The 19,180-nt window shown below is 60.1% G+C and overlaps 3 protein-coding genes across 7 annotated transcripts; 1 reads left to right on the top strand and 2 right to left on the bottom strand.

Moving 5' to 3' along the window:
* LOC132003568 (tubulin gamma-2 chain) lies at positions 1-4,847 on the top strand. The gene is made up of 11 exons (XM_059379100.1): positions 1-289; positions 569-681; positions 865-1,032; positions 1,338-1,406; positions 1,755-1,834; positions 2,247-2,373; positions 3,189-3,275; positions 3,395-3,544; positions 3,925-4,077; positions 4,168-4,329; positions 4,457-4,847. Exons 1-11 carry the CDS (start codon positions 241-243, stop codon positions 4,652-4,654), a joined length of 1,356 nt encoding a protein of 451 aa, XP_059235083.1. The 5' UTR covers positions 1-240; the 3' UTR covers positions 4,655-4,847.
* Positions 4,848-5,741: 894 nt separating this feature from the next.
* Positions 5,742-14,301, bottom strand: PLEKHH3 (pleckstrin homology, MyTH4 and FERM domain containing H3). 4 transcript variants are annotated; one of them, XM_059380775.1, is made up of 13 exons: positions 13,675-14,301; positions 11,621-11,676; positions 11,179-11,258; positions 10,886-11,077; positions 10,642-10,799; positions 10,411-10,531; positions 9,343-9,649; positions 8,580-8,787; positions 8,232-8,368; positions 7,813-7,945; positions 7,154-7,615; positions 6,675-6,866; positions 5,742-6,120 (listed from the first exon to the last, which is right to left on the bottom strand). In XM_059380775.1, the coding sequence occupies exons 1-13, from the start codon at positions 13,834-13,836 to the stop codon at positions 5,944-5,946; spliced, it is 2,385 nt and encodes a 794-aa protein (XP_059236758.1). In that variant the 5' UTR covers positions 13,837-14,301; the 3' UTR covers positions 5,742-5,943. The 4 variants fall into 4 exon arrangements, 2 of the variants coding, with proteins under 2 accessions (XP_059236758.1, XP_059236757.1); XM_059380774.1 differs by having other exon boundaries at positions 8,241-8,368; positions 13,675-13,928; XR_009400502.1 differs by having other exon boundaries at positions 6,030-6,120; positions 7,179-7,615.
* Positions 14,302-16,045: 1,744 nt separating this feature from the next.
* CCR10 (C-C motif chemokine receptor 10) lies at positions 16,046-19,164 on the bottom strand. 2 transcript variants are annotated; one of them, XM_059380782.1, is made up of 2 exons: positions 18,767-19,164; positions 16,046-17,550 (listed from the first exon to the last, which is right to left on the bottom strand). In XM_059380782.1, exons 1-2 carry the CDS (start codon positions 18,776-18,778, stop codon positions 16,483-16,485), a joined length of 1,080 nt encoding a protein of 359 aa, XP_059236765.1. In that variant the 5' UTR covers positions 18,779-19,164; the 3' UTR covers positions 16,046-16,482. The 2 variants fall into 2 exon arrangements, with proteins under 2 accessions (XP_059236765.1, XP_059236764.1); XM_059380781.1 differs by lacking the exon at positions 18,767-19,164 and adding an exon at positions 18,355-18,502.
* Between the last annotated feature and the right edge of the window lie 16 nt (positions 19,165-19,180).

The raw sequence follows: 19,180 nt of genomic DNA, 5'->3' as shown, positions 1-19,180 counted from the left end.
CCTCACACTGCGCCTGTGCTGAATTCCAGCTGTAAGTGCTGTGGGGGAAATGATGTCCAGGTTGGGCTCCCCGGCCCGGCGGCAGCGGGGAGGCCTGCAGTGCACACGCGCAGACCGAGCAGTCGCGTCAAAAGGCAAAGCGAGCGAGCGCTCCGCACGTCCCGCGAGCCCGGCTGCCAGGCGTTCGTCTCCGCCGTGACTCCCGCGGGGCAGGGCTGGCGCGCCCACGTCTGAAGAGCGATGCCCCGGGAGATCATCACCTTGCAGCTAGGCCAGTGCGGCAACCAGAGTGAGCGAGCGAGCGCGCGCCGGGACCCTCCAGCTTCCGGTTTTGCCCCTTCGGGTCCTTCCCAGTGCTTGGCATCCTCCAGTCCCCCTTTCCCTGCCATGAACCCCCTGCCCTATTGCGCATGACAAACACGCCCAGCTGGAGAGCCGCACCTGGGCTGTGACAGCTCCCAGACCAGGTGTCTTGGGTGCAGCCTCTGAGTGTGACAGCCTCTAAGCCTGACTCTGGGCGCCTGAGGCCTTACGACTAGCGACGCAGGCATCTCTCCCCATCCCCCAGTTGGGTTCGAGTTCTGGAAACAGCTGTGCGCCGAGCATGGTATCAGCCCCGAGGGCATCGTGGAGGAGTTCGCCACCGAGGGCACTGACCGCAAGGACGTCTTTTTCTACCAGGTGCCCCCAGCGACTTGGTCAGGGGGTCTGAGGGAAGGGCAGGGGCCTGGTACCGGGAGACCCGCTGGGCAGAGGAACCAGGGCGGGAGGCTTGAGGAGGGAGGGCAGGCAGGAGCCAGAGCTGGGAGGATGGAGGGCTGGGCCTTAGCTGAGTGTGCCCCCTTGCTGGATGCCCCTTGGCAGGCAGACGATGAGCACTACATCCCCAGGGCAGTGCTGCTGGACTTGGAGCCCCGGGTGATCCACTCCATCCTCAACTCCCCCTATGCGAAGCTCTACAACCCAGAGAACATCTACCTGTCGGAGCATGGAGGAGGAGCTGGCAATAACTGGGCCAGTGGATTCTCGCAGGTATCCGGGTGACCATCCCCCAAACCCCTGATGTTCCATCCCCAGGGCAAGGCAGGCTCAGGCATCCTGGGAATTTGACTAGACCAGACTGACAATAAATAAGAGACAATGGAATAACCTGACAAGAGGGACAGCCAGGGAGAGGTTTAGGCAGATTGCAAATCGTTTGCAAAGTAGCTTTTTTGGGGTTGAGGGTGGTGGCGGAGACTCTGCTTGAGAGTGTCCCAGGGTAGAGTTCTTGGTGCTGAAAAGAGATACTCCCCAGGACCCTCATCCTCACCCTCCCTCTCATTCTTTCTCTACAGGGTGAGAAAATCCATGAAGACATTTTTGACATCATAGACCGAGAAGCAGATGGAAGTGACAGCTTGGAGGTGAGGCTCCGCCCCTGCTGAATGGAAAACAAGACTGAAAAGTGCTGGGAAAGGTCAGGATGTTCCTGAACACGTGGTGTGATGGGGGGCAATTCTATTAAAAACTAATCTTTTGAGTATCCTATGTGAGGTATCGAGGTAAATAAGGTACAGTACTTGTCCTCAAGGAGATCCTCATCTGGAGGGCATCAGCTCCTTAAGCATGAGTCTTCCTTCCCAAGGAGTGTCAGCCTGGATAGACACAGAAGAAGCCTTGAGACATGAGTGTGTTGGGAGTAGGGAATGAGACAAGCCTGGAGCCTCTGCCCCACATCCCTGGAGACTGCTTCTTCATCCCTCCCCATGCAGGGCTTTGTGCTGTGTCACTCCATTGCTGGGGGGACAGGTTCTGGCCTGGGATCCTACCTTCTCGAACGACTGAATGACAGGTAAGCCTGTGTTGGGAGAGAGGGCATTAGCCCTGGTTCCGTGGGTAGGGTCTTTCCTTTTTATTGATTTTTTTCTCTTGGACTGGAAGGTCTGGCACTGTCATTTTGAGTCATTGGTAGGAACGGAGCCTGGCCATCCAGGGAACGTCTTGGAAGCAAGAACTCCCAGGAAGGGGTTTTCCCAGGGTGAAGAGGGACCTTAAGGGTTTGATGGGTTTGATGCTTTAGGTTTATTCTTTTTGGCTCCTGGGTTCTGACCACTCAGTTCTGTCCTTGCCCCCCTTTTGTACCAAGGGCTTGGTGACACTTGGAAAGGAATGGTCGTGTAAGCTCTAGAGAAGACCAAGATGGGCAGTGATGGGAGTCCTTCCAGTTCACTGTGTCACATTCCCCTTTCCCTCTTCACCCCCAGGTACCCCAAGAAGCTGGTGCAAACGTATTCAGTGTTTCCCAACCAAGATGAGATGAGCGATGTGGTGGTCCAGCCCTACAACTCCCTGCTCACACTCAAGAGGTTGACCCAGAACGCAGATTGTGTGGTGAGCACTGGAAAAGAGAGTGGGTGGCTCTGGTCCACCTCCTCAAACCTGTGAGACATAGACACCCTGCCCTTCCCAAGTCCTTGCCTAGAGAACAGAGGACCAACAAAGCCATTCCCAGTGGCCCAAATTATTAAATGAGTTGACTCCAAGTTGGTTATAGTCCCTTTAGGCAGCAGGACTCTTAAGAACATGTATACTGCCTGATATATGTCCCCATTTAGCCTGTTTAATGCCTACTCGTGCTTAAATTCTCAGCCCAAGGGTCACTTTTGGAGTCAGACTTCCCCTGACCACCCATTCAAGGTCAAATCCTTTGTGCATATTTCAGGCTGTAACCATACTTTTCTGTGAGGGGGACAGACCATGCCTGTTTTATCCCCCATGGTATCTACAGAGCCAGGCACATGCATGGCACGTGGAGATAATCACATTTGTTTACTGGATGAGAGAAAAGTGTCTGGTGATGCCCCTGAGACAGTAGTTTCCTTTTTTATATTAACATACCTACACCCTGGTTTTGGAGTTTAGAGGGGGCTAAGCTAATAACTTTTTTTTTTAAAGATTTTATTTATTTGACAGAGAGAGATCACAAGTAGGCAGAGAGGCAGGCAGAGAGAGAAGGGAGAAGCAAGCTCCCCGCTGAGCAGAGAGCCTGATGTGGGGCTGGATCCCAGGACCCTGAGATCATGACCTGAGCCGAAGGCAGAGGCTTAACCCACTGAGCCATCCAGGCACCCTGCTAAGCTAATAACTTATCTCTCTGCCCCCTTTCTCCTCAAAAAGGTGCCGTGACCCTCTTCTGTCCCCCCCAGGTGGTGTTGGACAACACAGCCCTGAACCGGATCGCCACAGACCGCCTGCACATCCAGAACCCGTCCTTCTCCCAGATCAACCAGCTGGTGAGCCCCCACTCCCAGACTCTCTGGGCCGGAACCCCTCCTGGCTGGGGTCCACCTTGGGAAGGGAACTCCCATCCCTCCATGGGGCCAAGGCCCACGGCACGCACTCCTGTCCCCAGGTGTCCACCATCATGTCAGCCAGCACCACCACCCTGCGCTACCCCGGCTACATGAACAACGACCTCATCGGCCTCATCGCCTCGCTCATTCCCACTCCTCGACTCCACTTCCTCATGACGGGCTACACCCCACTCACCACGGACCAGTCGGTAGGAGCAGTCGCGGCAGGCCCTGCCCTCGCCTTTCTGTCCCCCTGCTGCCCCAGGAGCTGTCCCTTGGGGCCCCCAGAGGCTCTGTGCTCCAGGACCGGCATAGACCGTCCAACTCCACGCTGACCTGCTCTCCTCTGTCCTGTGCCTCTGGCTCCCTCCCCTCAGGGCCCAGGCTCTGTGGGGTCTGCAGACGGTCCCGCACAGGGCCATGACCTTGCCAAGCTAAGGAGGACTCAGTCCCACAGCAGAGGCTCAGTGTACACCTGGATCTCGAGACCCTTCCCCAAGAAACCACACTAGCCCAAGTCGGACAGGGCTGAAGCATTGGACGGTGGCCTGAGTGCGGGCCCGGGCCCTGTGGCCCACTGTCCCCTCAGGTGGCCAGCGTGCGGAAGACCACGGTCCTGGATGTCATGAGGCGGCTGCTGCAGCCCAAGAACGTGATGGTGTCCACGGGCCGGGATCGCCAGACCAACCACTGCTACATCGCCATCCTCAACATCATCCAGGGGGAGGTGGACCCCACCCAGGTAGGTGAGGCCCCTTCGTGCCACCCCCGGGCCCCGCAGGGGTAGAGGAGAGGCTACCACCACCACTGCTGCGTGCACCCCTCCCCTCAGGTCCACAAGAGTCTGCAGAGGATCCGGGAACGGAAGCTGGCCAACTTCATCCCCTGGGGCCCTGCCAGCATCCAGGTGGCCCTGTCAAGGAAGTCTCCCTACCTGCCTTCGGCCCACCGGGTCAGTGGGCTCATGATGGCCAACCACACCAGCATCTCCTCGGTGAGCCTAATCTCCTGGGCTTCACTGACCAGTCTGTTCCACTAGCCACTCTTATCATTGTGCCCCATTCCATTCCAGCCCCTTATCTTGCACGGGTTCCCATCCTGGAGATTTCTATCTCTTTCAGCTCTTTGAAAGTTCCTGCCAGCAGTATGACAAGCTGCGGAAACGGGAGGCCTTCCTGGAGCAGTTCCGCAAGGAGGACATCTTCAAGGAGAACTTCGACGAGCTGGACACGTCCAGGGAGGTGGTGCAGGAACTCATCGATGAGTACCACGCAGCCACGCGGCCAGACTACATCTCCTGGGGGACTCAGGAGCAGTGACTTCCTTGCCACCACTTCCCCTGGACAGTAAGCACAGTCCCCATAATGCCTGGTCCCTGTGGCATGGATTCCTCTCACCAAAAAACCTTTCTAGAATCATCTCCATCCCAGGCGCTGGTCCTCCTTCCTCCCTCCTCTGCCCTGACCCTTAATATGCTTGTTATCTCTAATAAAGTGATAAAGCTGTGTTGTGCATATAGTCAGAGTGTGAATATGGTGGGGGGGGGTGACCCATGTTCCCTCCCAGTTCCCAGGCATGTGTCCTTTACCTGCTGTAGCTTCTTACCACTAATCCGGGTGTCAATGTGGTCACTGTTTCCATTGGCATACCTTGCCTAGAACCAGGCCACTCTACCTGAGTCAGCCCTGAGGGTTACTGAGGTCTGCCCTGTCCTCGGTGCCTGAGCTTCTGCCCCCGGGGTGGATCACTGCCCCAGACTCTTCCACTCAGGGAGTAGGCTGTTTAGGCTAGTGAAGGAGGGCCTGCAGCATACTGAGCAGGTCAGGAAACCTGGGACTCTGGATTCCCAGCGCCCAAGGCTATCAGATCCCTAGGAACACAACCCAATTCAACCTAGCTTGATAAAGCAGGAACAGAACTCAGGAGTAGGGCTGAGCCCATCCTGATAAGGCATTTATCTGTGCCAGAGAAGCTCTTGGGTCTGATCCTGTCCCAAGCTTCTCTCCATTCCAGACCCAAAGTAGTAGGCACACCGACATGGACCCAACGAGGGCCCAGATGCTGGACACCAGGGTAGGAACTGGGTAGTGCCAGTCTTGATGACTCACTGCCTTCCGGCCTCAGGGACGCCAGGAGGCCACCCCTGTGCTGCTCAATGGAGAAGTGAGTGTGAGTAATTGCCAGCTTCCCAAACTGCCCTGTTGCCTGCCCCACCCAGCACCCTGTGGCAGCCTGCTGGCTAGGAGAAGGTTAAATCCAGAAGGTCAAGGAGGGTGGAGCTCTGTGGTGTCCAGACTCCCCTCCGTGCTGGTAAAAGCTCAGAGTGTGGGCGTCCCCAGGGGTGGAGCGCTGAGCTATGGGGCTCTAACTGGTCCCACAGACAACACTCCCACAGGAAGGGTTTGTGTAAATAGGATTTTTTTTTTCCGCTTCTCTTCTACAAATAAATTAAGAAACAAACTAGAAAATCATCGGCACCCATTACAGCCCTTGGGTGTGGGGTGTGCCCTGTCCCTGCAGGGCCAAAAGGGTCCATGGTTCCCTCAAATCTCAGAGCAGTCCAGGTCCAGGCTGGAGGCAGAAGGGAGGTCGTGACCTCTTGGCAGGCTCAGTCCTGCAGCTGCCCCAAACAGCCAGACTGTCCCTGGGGCTCGTCCAGGCCCGGGTGCTGGCTGGGAGGGGAGGTGTCTGGCAGGTCTTGGCATGGAGGAGAAGGGCTGCTGCAAGGCCTCTCAGGGGAGGGATTGGGCAAGTAGGCATTCACCAGCTGCATGATCTCTTCCACCTAAGAGAGGGCAGAGGTCAAAGGGCGGTAGGGGTCACTGCGTTCTCCTTTGTCTCATCCTTTGCCCAGGCTCCTCACCAGGGCCTTCTGAGAGCTGCCCCCTCCTCGCAACCTTTCCCTCCTCACCACCACGCTCTCCCTCACTCATTAGGTGCCAGTACTTGTGTCTTTCTGCTTCTCTAAATGCGGTTGCCTTCTCAGAGCCTTTCCACCCGTGATATCCTCTACCTGGGATGCTGTTTCCCCAGATCTTCCTGTGGCTAGCCTAAATGTCACTTCCAGTATCCCTTCCTGCCGGTCCTACCTAATGCTATGACCCCTTCCAGTCACTTCGTGTCACACCACCCTTCCCTTGGTAGCATCTATTACTGTCTTAGATAGTTTCTGATTCCTTATTTAGTGTCTGACCTCCTGCCCTAATGTAAGCACCTCGAGCTTATCTTTGATCACTGCTGGATCCCCAGTGACTAGACCTGTACCTGGCTCAGCATTAATAAAATGTTTCTTAACATCCTTTCCCTTCCTTCCTTCTTCCACACCCTCTTCCCACTCACCTGGGGACTCTGCAGGACGAGCTGGCTCTCTCCCACCCTCAGTGCCAGGGTGTGGGGGCCCATTAGCTGGCAGGCGGCCACGTGGCCATAGCTGACACTGTGGATGGGCTCTGTCTCACCCGGCCGGGAGAAGGACATGGCCTTGGCTCCCAAGCCCAGGCATAGCTTCTGTGGAGTGCCCCCACCAGGCTCCTAGGGACAGATGGGTAGAGTCAGGGTGGACGTAGGGGACCCCGCCGCATTATTTTTGGTGTGGGGAGACAGCTGTGAGCAGGAGTGTCCCAGTCCCCTCTGTGATTCACAAGGCATGTGTGGAAGGGCTGACGCCTCTGGAGAGGGGAGAGTCCAAGGGCCAGTGACTCCTGGGGTTTGAGAGGGTCAGGTGTGGGGAGTGAGATGACCCACAGTGGGGCCTGTGGCTCTGGGGCAGAGGTGTAGGGCTTGGGCCGCCAGAGTCCCCTCTCCCTTCTCCCCCTCACCGTGCTCAGCTCCAGAACGTCATACCGAGCAGCGCCGAACCCTGGACACTGCGCCGCCAGGGCCAGGTAGGCAGCCATGGCCTCAGCTCGGCCCATGCCCCGTAGCCGCTTCCAGCCGCCCAGCACAGCAGCCGCCGTGCCCACGCCACCTCCTCCCTCGCGGGCCGCGCTTCCCGCCGGGCCGCCTGCCCCGCCGCCACGTCGGGTCCGCTCCGCCCGCCTCTTGGCTAGGCCCGGGCTCCAGATCGCCCCGGCCAGCAGGGCGGCGGAGGGTGGAGGCCGAGGGACGGGGCGGGGAGGGTCGTCCCGCGGCGGGGCGGAGGGCGGCAGCAGGCGGTCCAGGCGCGGCAGGGGCGCCCTCGGGGAGAAGTCTCGGTGCAGGCTCTGCAGACGCAGCGCCGCCAGGGCGCGCAGCGTGTCGTCGGGCGGGGGCGGCCGGCCGCGCAGTAGCAGAGCGTGAGCCTAGGAGGAGGCACCGGGTGTCAGCGCGGGAGTGGCGGCGAGCACACCTGGGGGGTGCAAAGTCTGACGTCTGGGTTCGAGTAAAGCCTCCCGCGAGGTTGCCATAACAGTTAAAAGTGACGGCCCGGAAAGCGAGGGGTCCAGGCTGGGGGCGGGGGATGTCTTTTGGAGGGGCAGTGAACGCTGGAGATGCTCACCTGCTCAAAGAGGAAAGGCAGTTCGTGACCGTCTGGGGACAGCCCCTCAGGGTGCAGGGGCCCGTGAAGACGCAGACACAGTCTCCAACCAGAGTCCGGGGAGTCGTCCAGCCCGGCTTCCTCCACCGCCAAACTGCAAAAGAGAGGAGGACTCGATGCCAGGCAGAAGAGAGACCCCCTCCAAGGCGTCGGCCACCGCGGGCGGGGATGGGGGGCGGGGCCATGCTGAAGGCGGGCCAGATGTTTGGGACGCTTGGAAATCTGACAGCAAACCGCCAGCGGTCAGGGCCCCTCCGTGCACCGGCAAACGTGACCGTGCAGGGCCAGTGGCCCGCGCTCGATAAATGTTTGCACAGGGACTGACCGGAGCTGAGAGGCAGATGGGTTACCGGAGAGCGGGGCTGGGGCTGGACATTTACTTCTCAAACCTGGTGAGCACGTCGGCCACGAGAGTACCCCCGGCCAGGGCTCGCTCCTGGGCTCCTCGCTGCTCATACAGCGCGAAAGCGTTGCGGCTCCGGGCCAAGCCCAGCCGTCCCACCAGCTCTCGAGCAACCTGGAGGGGAGGAGGCAAGAGGGGAAAATCAGACCGCGCTGGGTCTTGCCAACTGACGAACTCTTTCAGGTCTCCCGGTCCCGCCACACACACGCCTTACACAAATGATAGATCTTAGACGTGGGCACACCTAGGGCCCAGGCACCAGGACGGCCGGGCATGGGAAGCTGGGAGGACGGGTTGAGGTTTCAGAGGTCTTTTCTGGCCGTACCTCGCCTGCCGTGGTGTGGGAGTCTATGGCCACAGGACAGGCACCAGCCCCGGGGCAATGCACGGTGCATAAGAGCTCCTGCCGTTGGCTCAGCGCCGAAATCTCTGCCAGCGAAGGCACCAGCTCGCGGCCGCGCGTCCGGCCCAGCGCTTTCCTGATGAAGCGCGCGTACTCCGCCAGTTCCGTGTCCGGGAGCGCCTGCTCCGTCCTGGGTTAGAGAAAACCCGAGGTTTAGTGCTCAGAGGGCTTTCCTTCTCCCCATCCCTCTCGCCTTCTTACTGTACCATTTCTTTACTCTCACGGATTCCCACCCTTCCAACTCTAAGTTGCTTGGATCTAGCGACCGGCTCTCTACTCTTGGAGCACTGCTGGAGCTCAATTACTTTCTAAGGCTCCGACAGCTCTCTCCTAACCGCGCCCTCCCGCTTGCCAAAGTCTCTCCATGATCTTCCGCGCTGAAATCCAAAATCCAGCCCCATTCCGCTCTGCAACTTAGAAGCGCTGGCTAGACTGCCTCAGCCCAGAGGAAAAGCAGCCCTTAGCAACTCCTCTGCCTCAAGGGGGGCACCTTTTGCAGTCCTTCTGCCGGAAAGTGGGATATGATCTGGTAATTCCCACAAAGACCCTGAGCATATTAGCAGCCGTCAAGTCTCTTCCTCTCTCTGGGTCTAAGTTCTCCGACCCTCGGTTTGGCAAGGCCTGCCATTCTCTCCCTGGCCTGCAGCTCCCTTACCTTGTCCTTACCCCAGCCCTCCCCTCTCACCTCTCCAGATGCCCCAGGAGGTGCCCGCGGACAGCTCCCCCGGGCCGGAAGGTGCAGCTCATACAGGTGAGGAGCTGCCAGTACCGAAGGGCCGCAGGGTCTTGGGTAGCTGGGGGCCCGGGGGGGCCTGCGGGGCCCGAGGTCTGCTTAGCCAGCTGCAGGAAGAGCTCGTCGCGGAGCGCGGGCAGGTCCCGGCAGGTTTGGAGCACACCCTGCATCAGGGGCCCGGGGCGCCGCGCCCCCTCCAGCGCCTGCAGCGCCAGGAACAGCCGCACCGCCTCCTCGCGCAAGGGTGCGTAGCCCGGACCTGCGGGAGGGTGGGGGCGGAGGGACGGTTTGGAGAGGGGACACAGAGCTGGGCCCTGAAAGGAAGGCATGAACCAGGAAAAGGTCAGAGGGAGTGTAAAGGGACAGGGGGTGGCAAGGAGGGGAGAGTACCAACGACAGGAAGAGTGAAGGGAAAGCAGTGGTCCCCACAGAGCCTCCCAGGCACCTCCCCGGGGGGGGGGGGGGGGGGAGCCACTGGGGCTGTTCTCTAAGTTAGTGAGCTCCAGAGGTTGACTGAAGGACACAGGTTCAAACCCCAGATTCTGCAACTGGGCACTAAAAGCCCACCACCATGGGCCAGAAAGCAGGCTGGACTGGGAGTCAGGAAACAAGGGTTCTTCTCCCAGCTCCCCTCAATCTTCTACTTTTAGGACCTGACTCTCACTATTCCTTTTAGGGAAGAGATATAGCCGAACGAGGCCAGCCCACTCCCCACAGTGCTGGCTTTTCCAGCAGTTGAAAACATAGTATGCGGGGTCTAAAGAGCATAAAGAAAAATAGAGTGTAAAAACTCATGAAGGAATACCAGTAGTCAGAACGAGACCCATAGACAGGTGGTCAAAGGGGGCATTTTTTCCTGTGCTGGCTTCCCTCTCCTCCAGCCTAGGTATCAATCCAGCCAGCGTCCATTCTCAGCCCTTTGAAAAGTGAGAGGCTGGGCCTCCTTTGGACTTCTAAGTCCCTGTCAAGTGAGGCATTCAGATTCCCCATCCAAAGGACTGGAGCCATGCCACCACTCACCTGGGGCACTGACACCGTAGGGCAGGGGCAGGAGTGGAGCATACAAGGCCCCACTGGTGTGCCTCAGGATTGGATTCCGTCGGTAAATAAGGGCCACGGCTTCCGGGTCCCCACAACTTTCCTAGAATCAGGGAAGGAGTCACAAGGATGGAAAAAGGGGCTCCCCACAAACTCAGGAGGCTTCTGGGTCCGCCACCCTCCTCTTTCTCCATGAAGTCCTCTCTGTCACACCTGAATGTCCCTCAGCAGCAGCTGGGTAGGGGTCTCCAGGGGCGCCTTGGAGGCGATCACTTCTCTCAGAGCCAGACCCCAACGTTCCGCCTCTGCCTGGCGCGGGGAGCAGAGCCGGACGCTGTGCTTCCGGCCAGACACGGTGACTGACCACAGACCTGGGGAAAGAGAGGCCATGGAGGGCAATCAGGGCCGGACGGGGCCGATAGCAGGGAAGTACAAGAGCTCCCCTACGAAGCCTCACCGGTCTCCTTGGGACGGCGCTCCGGGCCGGTCACCGAGCACAAGCTGGTGAGCACGAGGCTCCTGAGGCGCCGCGCCCCCTTCCCGCTGCTACTGAATTGGTCCAGGGAGTCCCGGGTGAGCACGAACCAGGCCCGGCGCGGGGGCAACCAGGGCCGAGCCCCTCCTCCGCGGGGCTCTCCGTACAGCCAACCTGGGGGGAGGGGTGGGAGAAAAAGGGGATGAGCAAGAGAAGACGTTATCCCCTGGAGGGTTGGGATTGGGACTTCCAGAGTGCTTGAGGTGGGTCCCCACCTTTCACGACGACGTCCGGGTCCTCCTCGGGCGGCCCCTTCTCCGGGATGAGGCTCCGCGTCTCCTCCCAGCTCTGCAGCCTGGGCCAGAGGGGAGGGAGGATTGGGCGAGGCTGTCGGTCCAGCACCCCGCCTCCAGGGGGCTCCTCTGTCGGTGCTCCCCAGACCGCGAGGGGAGCCTGCTCCGGGTCTGGACACCCCTCCCCCAGGCTGTGGGAACCGCTGGGCCGTTCTGACCTCGCACCAGAAATAGCCCAGACCCCCCCTTTCTCCCCGCGCCCCCAGTCGGACCGCCCCCCCGGGACCCCGGCCAAACCACAGCGTCCGGCGTAAGGCCTCTCCCTTATTGCACAACTGCGGGAGGGCAGACTGTGAGGATTGGGGTCCCGGGAACAGGCTTGGGGGGGGGGCTTCATACCCTAAGACGCAGGGGCCGTGCTCACCTGTCTGAGACCTGCGCACTCCTCACCGGCTGAGTCAGCGTCAGGTCCAGGGGGCCCTGGGGAAACAGGGAAGCAGCCCTCAGGATCAGAGGCGTCATCGCGGGATGCCCGCGGCTTCTGCCCCCAGGAGAGCGCTGCTCAGGGAATTGAGGGATCAAGGAGCAGGGTCGTGATCATGAGGGAGAGAGCTGATGCCAAGAGGAAGCCCCTTCTGCCAGTCTCTACAGAACAGCCCCAGCTAAGAAGTCAAGGCTCCCGCGTTGTCTCTGTTTCCCTTTGAAGATTTAAATCAGGGCGGGATAGGCTGGAAAGAGCACTGTGCAGGGAGTCCAGTGGGGAGACCTGGATTCTAGTAACAGTCTGACCACTAACTCGAATCACTGGCTTGGAACCTTCACAGATCCTCTCAGTCTTTGGGCCCTAGCTTCCCCATCTTTGAAAAGGAAGAGGTGGATGAAACTCCTTTTTGTTGGAAGTCACCCCCTCCTCCTCATTTCCCCTTCATTGGCTGGCACACAGGCAGGTGGTGGGCACAGAGCTGGATGAAGGGAAGTGGGACTTTTTCAGTATAGGGCTTTCTTCAAGAACTTCTTATGCCCTCCCACAGACACTCCTGAAACTTAATGGTAAGCAGAGACCCTCCCCCTTTGCTGGGGCTCTGGAAGAGCACGCAGAAAAATGGCACACGCTCTCCAGGAGAGGTACAGTTCAGGATTTTGCCCTTCTACCTCCTGCCCTGGAACTTCAACAGGAGAATGGGGCCTGAGAGAGGCCAAAATCCCGTCCAGGAGCCAGGTCAGGCAGGAACTGTGCCATCGTCCCATTGCGCCCAGACTGCTAAAGCCAGCGTCCCATTGCGCCCAGACTGCTAAAGCCAGGAGGGGGGGGGAGGGGGGCAGGGACACCTGTCCCCAAGCTCGGGGGAGGGGAGTGGAGGTGGAGCATGAGGGAGGCAATGGCGTGGTTCACAGAGCCGTGGTTCACAGAACTGACCCAGCCCAGGCTGGAAGCTTGGGGACGCCTGGGTCCTGTGCCTTCCTGGGACGCAGACCCACCTTTCTGAAGGGGCCAAGAGGAGTTCTTAGCCACACCGCCGCGGGGGCAGGTGCTGACCACTCTCTTAGTCCAACTCTCCTAATCTCAGTCCCCTGCTTCCCTCCCTCCACCCCCCTCTATATTTATCCGCCCTCCGCCTCCGCCAGGTGCTGGCGCCGGCCCCAGCGGCGCAGCCCGCCCCACCCGGGCACCGAGCCACCGGGCCTGCTGGGGACCCCTGAGCGGGGGATGGGAGCCTGACCCAAGCCATTGCACAAGGGAGTCTGGTTGCCGGTGTGCAGGGGAATCCGGAGGGGACCTCAGGGTATGGAGGTCTTCCAGACCAATCCAGCCTCAGTTTCCCCACGGGGAGAGTCCACAAAACCAAGGAGCCAAGTGTCCCTCACCATCCCCTCAGGGATTCCCCAGGAGCCTCACCAGGGAGGGCCGAGAGTTCTGTCTTGAGTGGCAGGGTAATGACGAGGGGTCCTCGAAGAGTTGTGGCCCCCAGCTCCCTCTCCGTGGGGTCCCTGCCACGGACCCCAATCTGAGGATGCCTTCTCCCCCTCTCCCAGGTCCCCGCGGCGGGAGCTCCGGCATCTGGCCCCAGCACTCAGCGCTCACGAACTGGGAGCGGAGCGGACCCAGGCGTCCGAGCCGCCCAGCCGGCCTCGCCACATTCCTCGGCGCTGGCGGAGGCGGAAGGAGACGGGATGGGACGCGGGCCCGGCGGGGAAGGGAGAGGCAGGGCCAGGTCGGGCCACGCGTGACGCCTCCCCTGCCTCAGGGCCCCTAGCAGGTGGACAGCGCCCAGCATGCGGCGCGAGGCCCACAGGCACATCCCGAGTAGGGCTGCTCCTTGAGCTCCTGGGGGCTCTTGGCCCCCCAGGCAAAAACCTCTCCCACGTCCCCGTCGGCCCAGAGCACGGCGTTTGGCTGGAGTCTGGAGCAGGATCAGACGTGACGGCCGCTTGTGGTGAGAGGGATTGAGACAAGGCTCCAAACCCCCAGGGACTTACCCTCCCGCCGCCCGCTGGACTCGGGGTCCGCAGCTCAAAGGTCTCCTCGTCCTCGTCCTCGTCCCCGTCCCCGCTAAGCTCGCCGTCCCCGTAGTCCCGGTGCAGAAGAGTAAAGCCTCGACGGCAGCAGAGGAGCCACCACAATCCCCCGGGGAGAGGCATCCGGGCGAGCAGCCGGGGGATGGGGGCGCGGGCAGCCGGGCCGAGCTGCAGGGGGTCGGAGAAACTGGCGGGGCTCTGACCCCAGCGGGGGAATTATGCGGCGGGAGGAGGGGAAGGGAGAGGGGACTAGGAGGAGGCAGTGTCTGGCGCTGGGCTGCAAGGGGTCGCTTGCTGAGCCTGCGGGGGGCTCGGTGTCTGGGCCCCCGAAGGGGGAGGGGGAAAGCGTCCAAGGCTGGGTGTGGGGGAGCAATGTCCGGAGCTGGGAAGTAGTGTCCGTTGTAGTGTCCAGCCCTGTGGGGGGCAGTGTCCGGTGCAATGTCCGAGGTGGGCAGTTGTCCAAGCTTCAGGGAGGGTCGTGTCCGGTAGGGTGTCCGGTGGCCGGGGCCCGGGCCGCGCGCGCTGCGCTCCCTGCAGCCCCGGGACTGGCGCGCTAGGGGCGCGAGCACAGCGCCGGGACCCCGCCTCCCCAGCCCCCTCCCCTCCGAGGGCCCCCCCTTTCCCTCTCTTTCTCTCCTCCCTTCTTTACAGGGCAGGGTGCAGTTTTCGTCACAGTCTCCCCTGCCCAATCCCTGTGCCTGGCGCCGGGCGCGGCCACCAATCAGGCCACTGAAACCGCGGCGGGTTGCATCATGTGCCCCTGGCTTGGTGACAGCGGGGAGGAGTTGAGGAATAAAGAGGGAGGGGGCGGTGCGATGTCAGCCACGCCCCCGTCCCCGAGGTCGGACGCGGAGTGCTGGTGATGTCACGGAAGCCCGCCTTCATGCCCTTGTTTTAACTCTTGGCTCACCAACCAGCAGATTAAAAACCCTCTCGAGAAGGAGCATTGGAGAACGAAGGACATAGGGCATAGAGGAAGGCCCGTCTGCTGCTCTCTGAATCCCTGTCTCGTCTCAGGGACCCTAAGAAAGAAACGATCTTTAGCTACCTGCGCCAGGCCCAGCCCTAGAGGCGGCCCTCCGCCCCTGGATGGAGTAGTCCAATTCTTTGGTCTGAGTCACCTCCTTTTTAAGGTGCAGAAGCTGAGGCAGAGTCGGGGAAGTGCAGACCCAGGTCGGAAATTAAACCCAATTTCGAGCGCACAGCTCACTGAACTTCAGTGGGGAGAGTGATTCAAGACTCAAGAGGATTCTACGGTCTTCGAAGAGAGTGGAGGCCTCTCGGGGAATATAGCCTGAGGTCCTGAGTCTGAAGGGGTTAAGCGAGGCGCTAAACGGACCGGGTGGGGCGGGGCCGCGGACGGGGCGGGGCCAGGGCGACAGCGGGCGCGCGCGTGCGTTGCTGACTCAGCGGCGATTCCCGCGGTCTCCGGTGGAGGGTTCCAGGTTGGCCCCCAGTGGCTGGCTTGTCGGACCTTCGGAGGATCGGCGCCATCTCCGGGCCTTCCCTGGATTCTGTCCCCTGGTGGCGGTGGCTTTCGGTCTCTGCCGCCGGAGGCTCTGGGAAGGAAAGCCAGCCAGCGCTGGGCAGGGCGGGACAGGGCGGGGACGTCGGGCCAGCGCCTCCCTTGAGACCTCCCCGCCACGCCCCGCCCTTCTTGCTCCGGGTCCCCAGACTCCAGGCTGGAGTGGTCCGGGCAGCTTTGCTGACCGGATATTAAACTGCAAGAGTTGTCGCACGTGAACACCATCCTGCCTACCGTGCTTGTGTAAAACAAAGACCAGGAATCCGTGCGACCATCAGAGGCCGTCCCGGCCTTGCCCTCGCCCCAGATGACAGTGGGCAGCACTGAGATTTCCTCGAGACGGAGACATTCGAACCATACACTCTCCTCCCTGTCTGGATCCCAGGCCCTTGCCTGCAGGAAAGTTCTTTCCGATGTCTAACCTCTCTCTTTCCGGCAGGCTCAGCACATTTCCTCTGATCCTTTCCCCAGGGAAGATGGAGAACAGCAGTTACCCCCCACCCCACCACGCCCATGATAACGACTCTGGAAATTTTCAAATTGGCATTCTCTCCTTGGTTTTTCTCCAAGGTGAAAAACTCCGACTCAACTTTTTTAATTACCTTTTTTCCTTTTTTTTTTCCCCCGCCACAGAATTTTAGAAGAGATTGTAAAGTGATAATCTAATTCAAGACCCTACCCAAAACTGGAATCTCCTGGGCACTGTCACCACACCATGCACAGGCACGCACAGTCCCCAACAGCTTTGGCCTGAACATTCCGGAGGCCAGGAACTCCGTACTTGCTAAGGCAGCCATTACTGGATAGCACCGTAGTTGTTAGAAAGCTCTTCCTTGTGCTACTTTAAGAGGAACCCCAGCCCTCCCCCCTTGGCAGCTTTCCGACCTCACATCTTGTTCGAAGAGACCAGGTGAAGGTGGAGGGAGTGACAGTGCCTAGAGCTTCAGCAGGCTCAGCAGCTCTGCACACCCCCACCCAGACTCTCAGCGCCTTCCACTCGGAGCCAAGCGAGTTGAAAGGGGAGGGGGAACGCACCAGTTCTGCCCTGCTGCAAATCACTTCCAAGTCGGTGACTCAAAAATAGTAACAGTTGTTGGGTTGCATCTCATTTCCATGTTATCAATTTAATGTGGCAAAGTACAGAAGCAATTCCTTTAGGTCCCTACCTCCTTCTCAGTACCCCCCCCCCGCCCTTTCCCACTACCCTCCCTGGAATCCCGCGCTCCCCTCCTTGATTCGCAGCCCTAGTCGCCCCAGGAGGAGACACTGTGGGTCTCAGTGGGAGCCGAACAGGAAGAGAGGCGGGGCCGGCGGGGGCAGCGGCCGCGGGGGTGAGGCCCTGGGCTGCAGCTCCCACCCCGCAGCAGCCTCCGCAGGTCCTGGCGGAAGCGCAGGCCCAAAAAGGCGTAGAGCACGGGGTTGAGGCCGCAGCGGGCCAGGGCTAGCCCTCCGGTAACCAGCAGCGCCAGGTCCTTGCGCTTGCTGGCAGGGCAGCTCCGCTCGCGGGCAGCCAGCAGGTCAGCCGTATCGAGGAGCAGGGCGAGGCTGTAGGGCAGCTGCAGCACCACGAAGGCCGCCACCAGGGCCACAACGACGCGCAGCGCACGCCGGCGCTCCGGCCCCCTGGCGGCCAGCAGCGTGCGGCCCAGGAGAGCGTAGCAGGCGGCCATGACGCCCAGCGGCAGCGCGAAGCCCAGGACCACCTGCGCCACCGCGCTTGCCCCCTTCACCGTCTGCGTGAGACCCTCGGGGAAGACGAGCCGGCAGCGCCGCTGGCCTTCCCGCTGCCCGTCCTGGCTGAAAAGGAGAGCAGGCAACGCCAGGAGCAGCGACAGCAGCCACACGATGGCTGAGACCATGTGTGCGCGGCCCGGAGCAGAGGGCCTCGGTCCTGCGGGGAGAGCCCGCGTGATGGCCACGTAGCGGTCGGCGCTGATACAGGCCAGGAAGAGGAAGCCGGCGTGGAAGGAGGCTGAGTAGAGGCCGGAGATGGCACGGCAGGTGGCACTTCCCAGACTCCAGCCCTGCAGAGCCCCTGCTGCAGCGAAGGGCAGGGTTAGGGCCAGCAAAAGGTCGGCCAGGGCCAGCTGGAGCAGGTGGGCGGAGGTGGGCGATCGGACAGCCCGACGGGCGGCCAGGTGCGTGGCCAAGACCAGGCCATTGCCAGCCAGACCCAGTGCAGCTACCACCAGGGAGACACTGGGTTGGAAGGCCCTACTGAAGGCCTGGACATCCGCCTTGTAGCAGAGCTCTGGCAACGGTTCCGCGGAGTATGCCTCCTCATCCTCCCCAGAGTAGGGGCCCCAGGAGACCTGGGGAGGTCAGAATGAGAGGGACATTATGAGACATCTTCCCACACACCTCCCCCTCCCACACATACCTTCCAAGCTGGGGGCTGCTGTGTGACAACAGTACAGAGGGGAGAAGATACAAACTCTTTTCTGAACTCTTCTTAACACACCCTCCAACAGGCCTCCTGTCTCTGCATCCAGCTTTCTGGATGACCTTGACTTTCTGGAGCTCAGTTGCCTAATATACAATGTGGAGATTAGAAATCCTGACCAGCCCAAAGTTGGCAAAGTTGTTTGAAATAAGGAAGATAATGGATGTGAAGCATTTGTGCTCTCCTTAGGTCAGGGTTTCTATTATCAATAAATCTGGAGGTTCCGGTCTGTTTGCAGCGCCCTCTCCTGGAAGAACAACCACATGCAGGCTTTGCCTCAGAGCTGGTCCCTCCCTGGACTCCAGGCATGGTGTGGAGAGGGTCGCAAAGTCTTTTCTTTTCTCCACTCCCAACCCCGCCTCTAACCTCCAGTACAGGTGCACTGAACTACTCATGACAGGGGGGATCTCAAGGGTTGGGCCTCAGGTTTCCTGGTCCCTGTTGCAACATCAGACCCCTAGGTTCAGCTTACCATTCCCCTCAGCCCAGTCCCATCCCCCAACTTAAGCCTTACATCACCAGCCCCATCTATCTGGAAGGTCCCAGGTCCCGGTTGGCTCCAGATAACCTGGATAGGTCAAAGCATGGCTGAAACTTGTTACCAGGTGGAAAATCTCATCCCTTTGCCTTACCCTCCCTCTCTATGACCCTTCCCCCCAGCCCCCACTCCCACCTGCTCCGCGGGCTGCGTCCCCATCTCTGGCTACACAGGTTTCTGAGGTATAGCCACTGGGGAGAGAAGTTAAACTAGTGGGACAGGAAGGAAGGGGCGGGGAGAGGGACCAAGAGGGCGGTGGGGATTAGGGTCTGTGGGCTCTCTTTACCAGATTTTTCCATTTCACCCCCTAATTTTTTTTCTCTCTCTCTTTCTTTATCCTGCCAGTAGAAAAAGAATGGGTTTGGGAATATCATCATTTGCTAGCTACCTGTGTGACCTCGAGTAAGTTTACCTCTTTGAGCCTCAGGTTTTTCATTTGCAAAGTGGAGTAAGGTAAAAATGTCGAATTCACAGGGTTATGAGGGTGCCTAGGATAGGTGCCTGAAGCATAATTTGCCTTCAGAAAATGTTAGATTCTTCTACTTACTCTTCCCTCCATCTCCAGATAGCCAACCCCCGCTTTTCTTGGATTTTTCGGGACGCTCCCCTGGCATTATCTTCCTTCCCCCACCCCTGTGGCCACAGTCCCTGCCAGCCTCGGGTTATTCAGGGTATTTCCCGGCGGCTGAGGCTCTCTACCCCCGCCCTTTCGCAGCAGGGCTGAGGCGCGCGCTTGCGCGGGGTCCGGGAAAGCTGCGCGTGCCGGGAGAGAGAGGCTGGGGAAGGGGGAGGTGAGAGGAGAGAGGGTGGGAAGGAGAGAGAGAGCAGCGGAGAACCTGGAACGACAGAGAGAGAGAGAAGGGAGAAGGGTTGGGGGAGAGAGAGGATAGAGGGAGGGGTGGGTTAGGAAGAGAGACAGCGATCCGCTGCGAACCCCAGGAGGAGAACTGGGAGCCCGAAG

Source organism: Mustela nigripes, chromosome 16 (genome assembly GCF_022355385.1).
Source record: "Mustela nigripes isolate SB6536 chromosome 16, MUSNIG.SB6536, whole genome shotgun sequence".
NCBI classification, from domain to species: domain Eukaryota; kingdom Metazoa; phylum Chordata; class Mammalia; order Carnivora; family Mustelidae; genus Mustela; species Mustela nigripes.
Note: the sequence above shows the minus strand (reverse complement) of the source record. Positions and strands in the feature narration are given on the sequence as shown.

What these genes read in the sequence shown, in the direction of transcription:
- LOC132003568 (XM_059379100.1), top strand. Translation starts at nt 241, where the DNA reads ATGCCCCGGGAGATCATCACCTTGCAGCTAGGCCAGTGCGGCAACCAG. An exon ending in AGGCCAGTGCGGCAACCAGA is followed by an intron (nt 290 to 568) that starts GTGAGCGAGCGA and finishes CCCATCCCCCAG; the next exon opens with TTGGGTTCGAGTTCTGGAAA. An exon ending in ATGGAAGTGACAGCTTGGAG is followed by an intron (nt 1,407 to 1,754) that starts GTGAGGCTCCGC and finishes CTCCCCATGCAG; the next exon opens with GGCTTTGTGCTGTGTCACTC.
- PLEKHH3 (XM_059380775.1), bottom strand. Translation starts at nt 13,836, where the DNA reads ATGCCTCTCCCCGGGGGATTGTGGTGGCTCCTCTGCTGCCGTCGAGGC. An exon ending in TGCTGCTGAGGGACATTCAG is followed by an intron (nt 10,532 to 10,641) that starts GTGTGACAGAGA and finishes CCCTGATTCTAG; the next exon opens with GAAAGTTGTGGGGACCCGGA. An exon ending in ACGTTCTGGAGCTGAGCACG is followed by an intron (nt 6,867 to 7,153) that starts GTGAGGGGGAGA and finishes ATCTGTCCCTAG; the next exon opens with GAGCCTGGTGGGGGCACTCC.
- CCR10 (XM_059380781.1), bottom strand. Translation starts at nt 18,378, where the DNA reads ATGGGGACGCAGCCCGCGGAGCAG. An exon ending in GGACGCAGCCCGCGGAGCAG is followed by an intron (nt 17,551 to 18,354) that starts GTGGGAGTGGGG and finishes TGACCTCCCCAG; the next exon opens with GTCTCCTGGGGCCCCTACTC.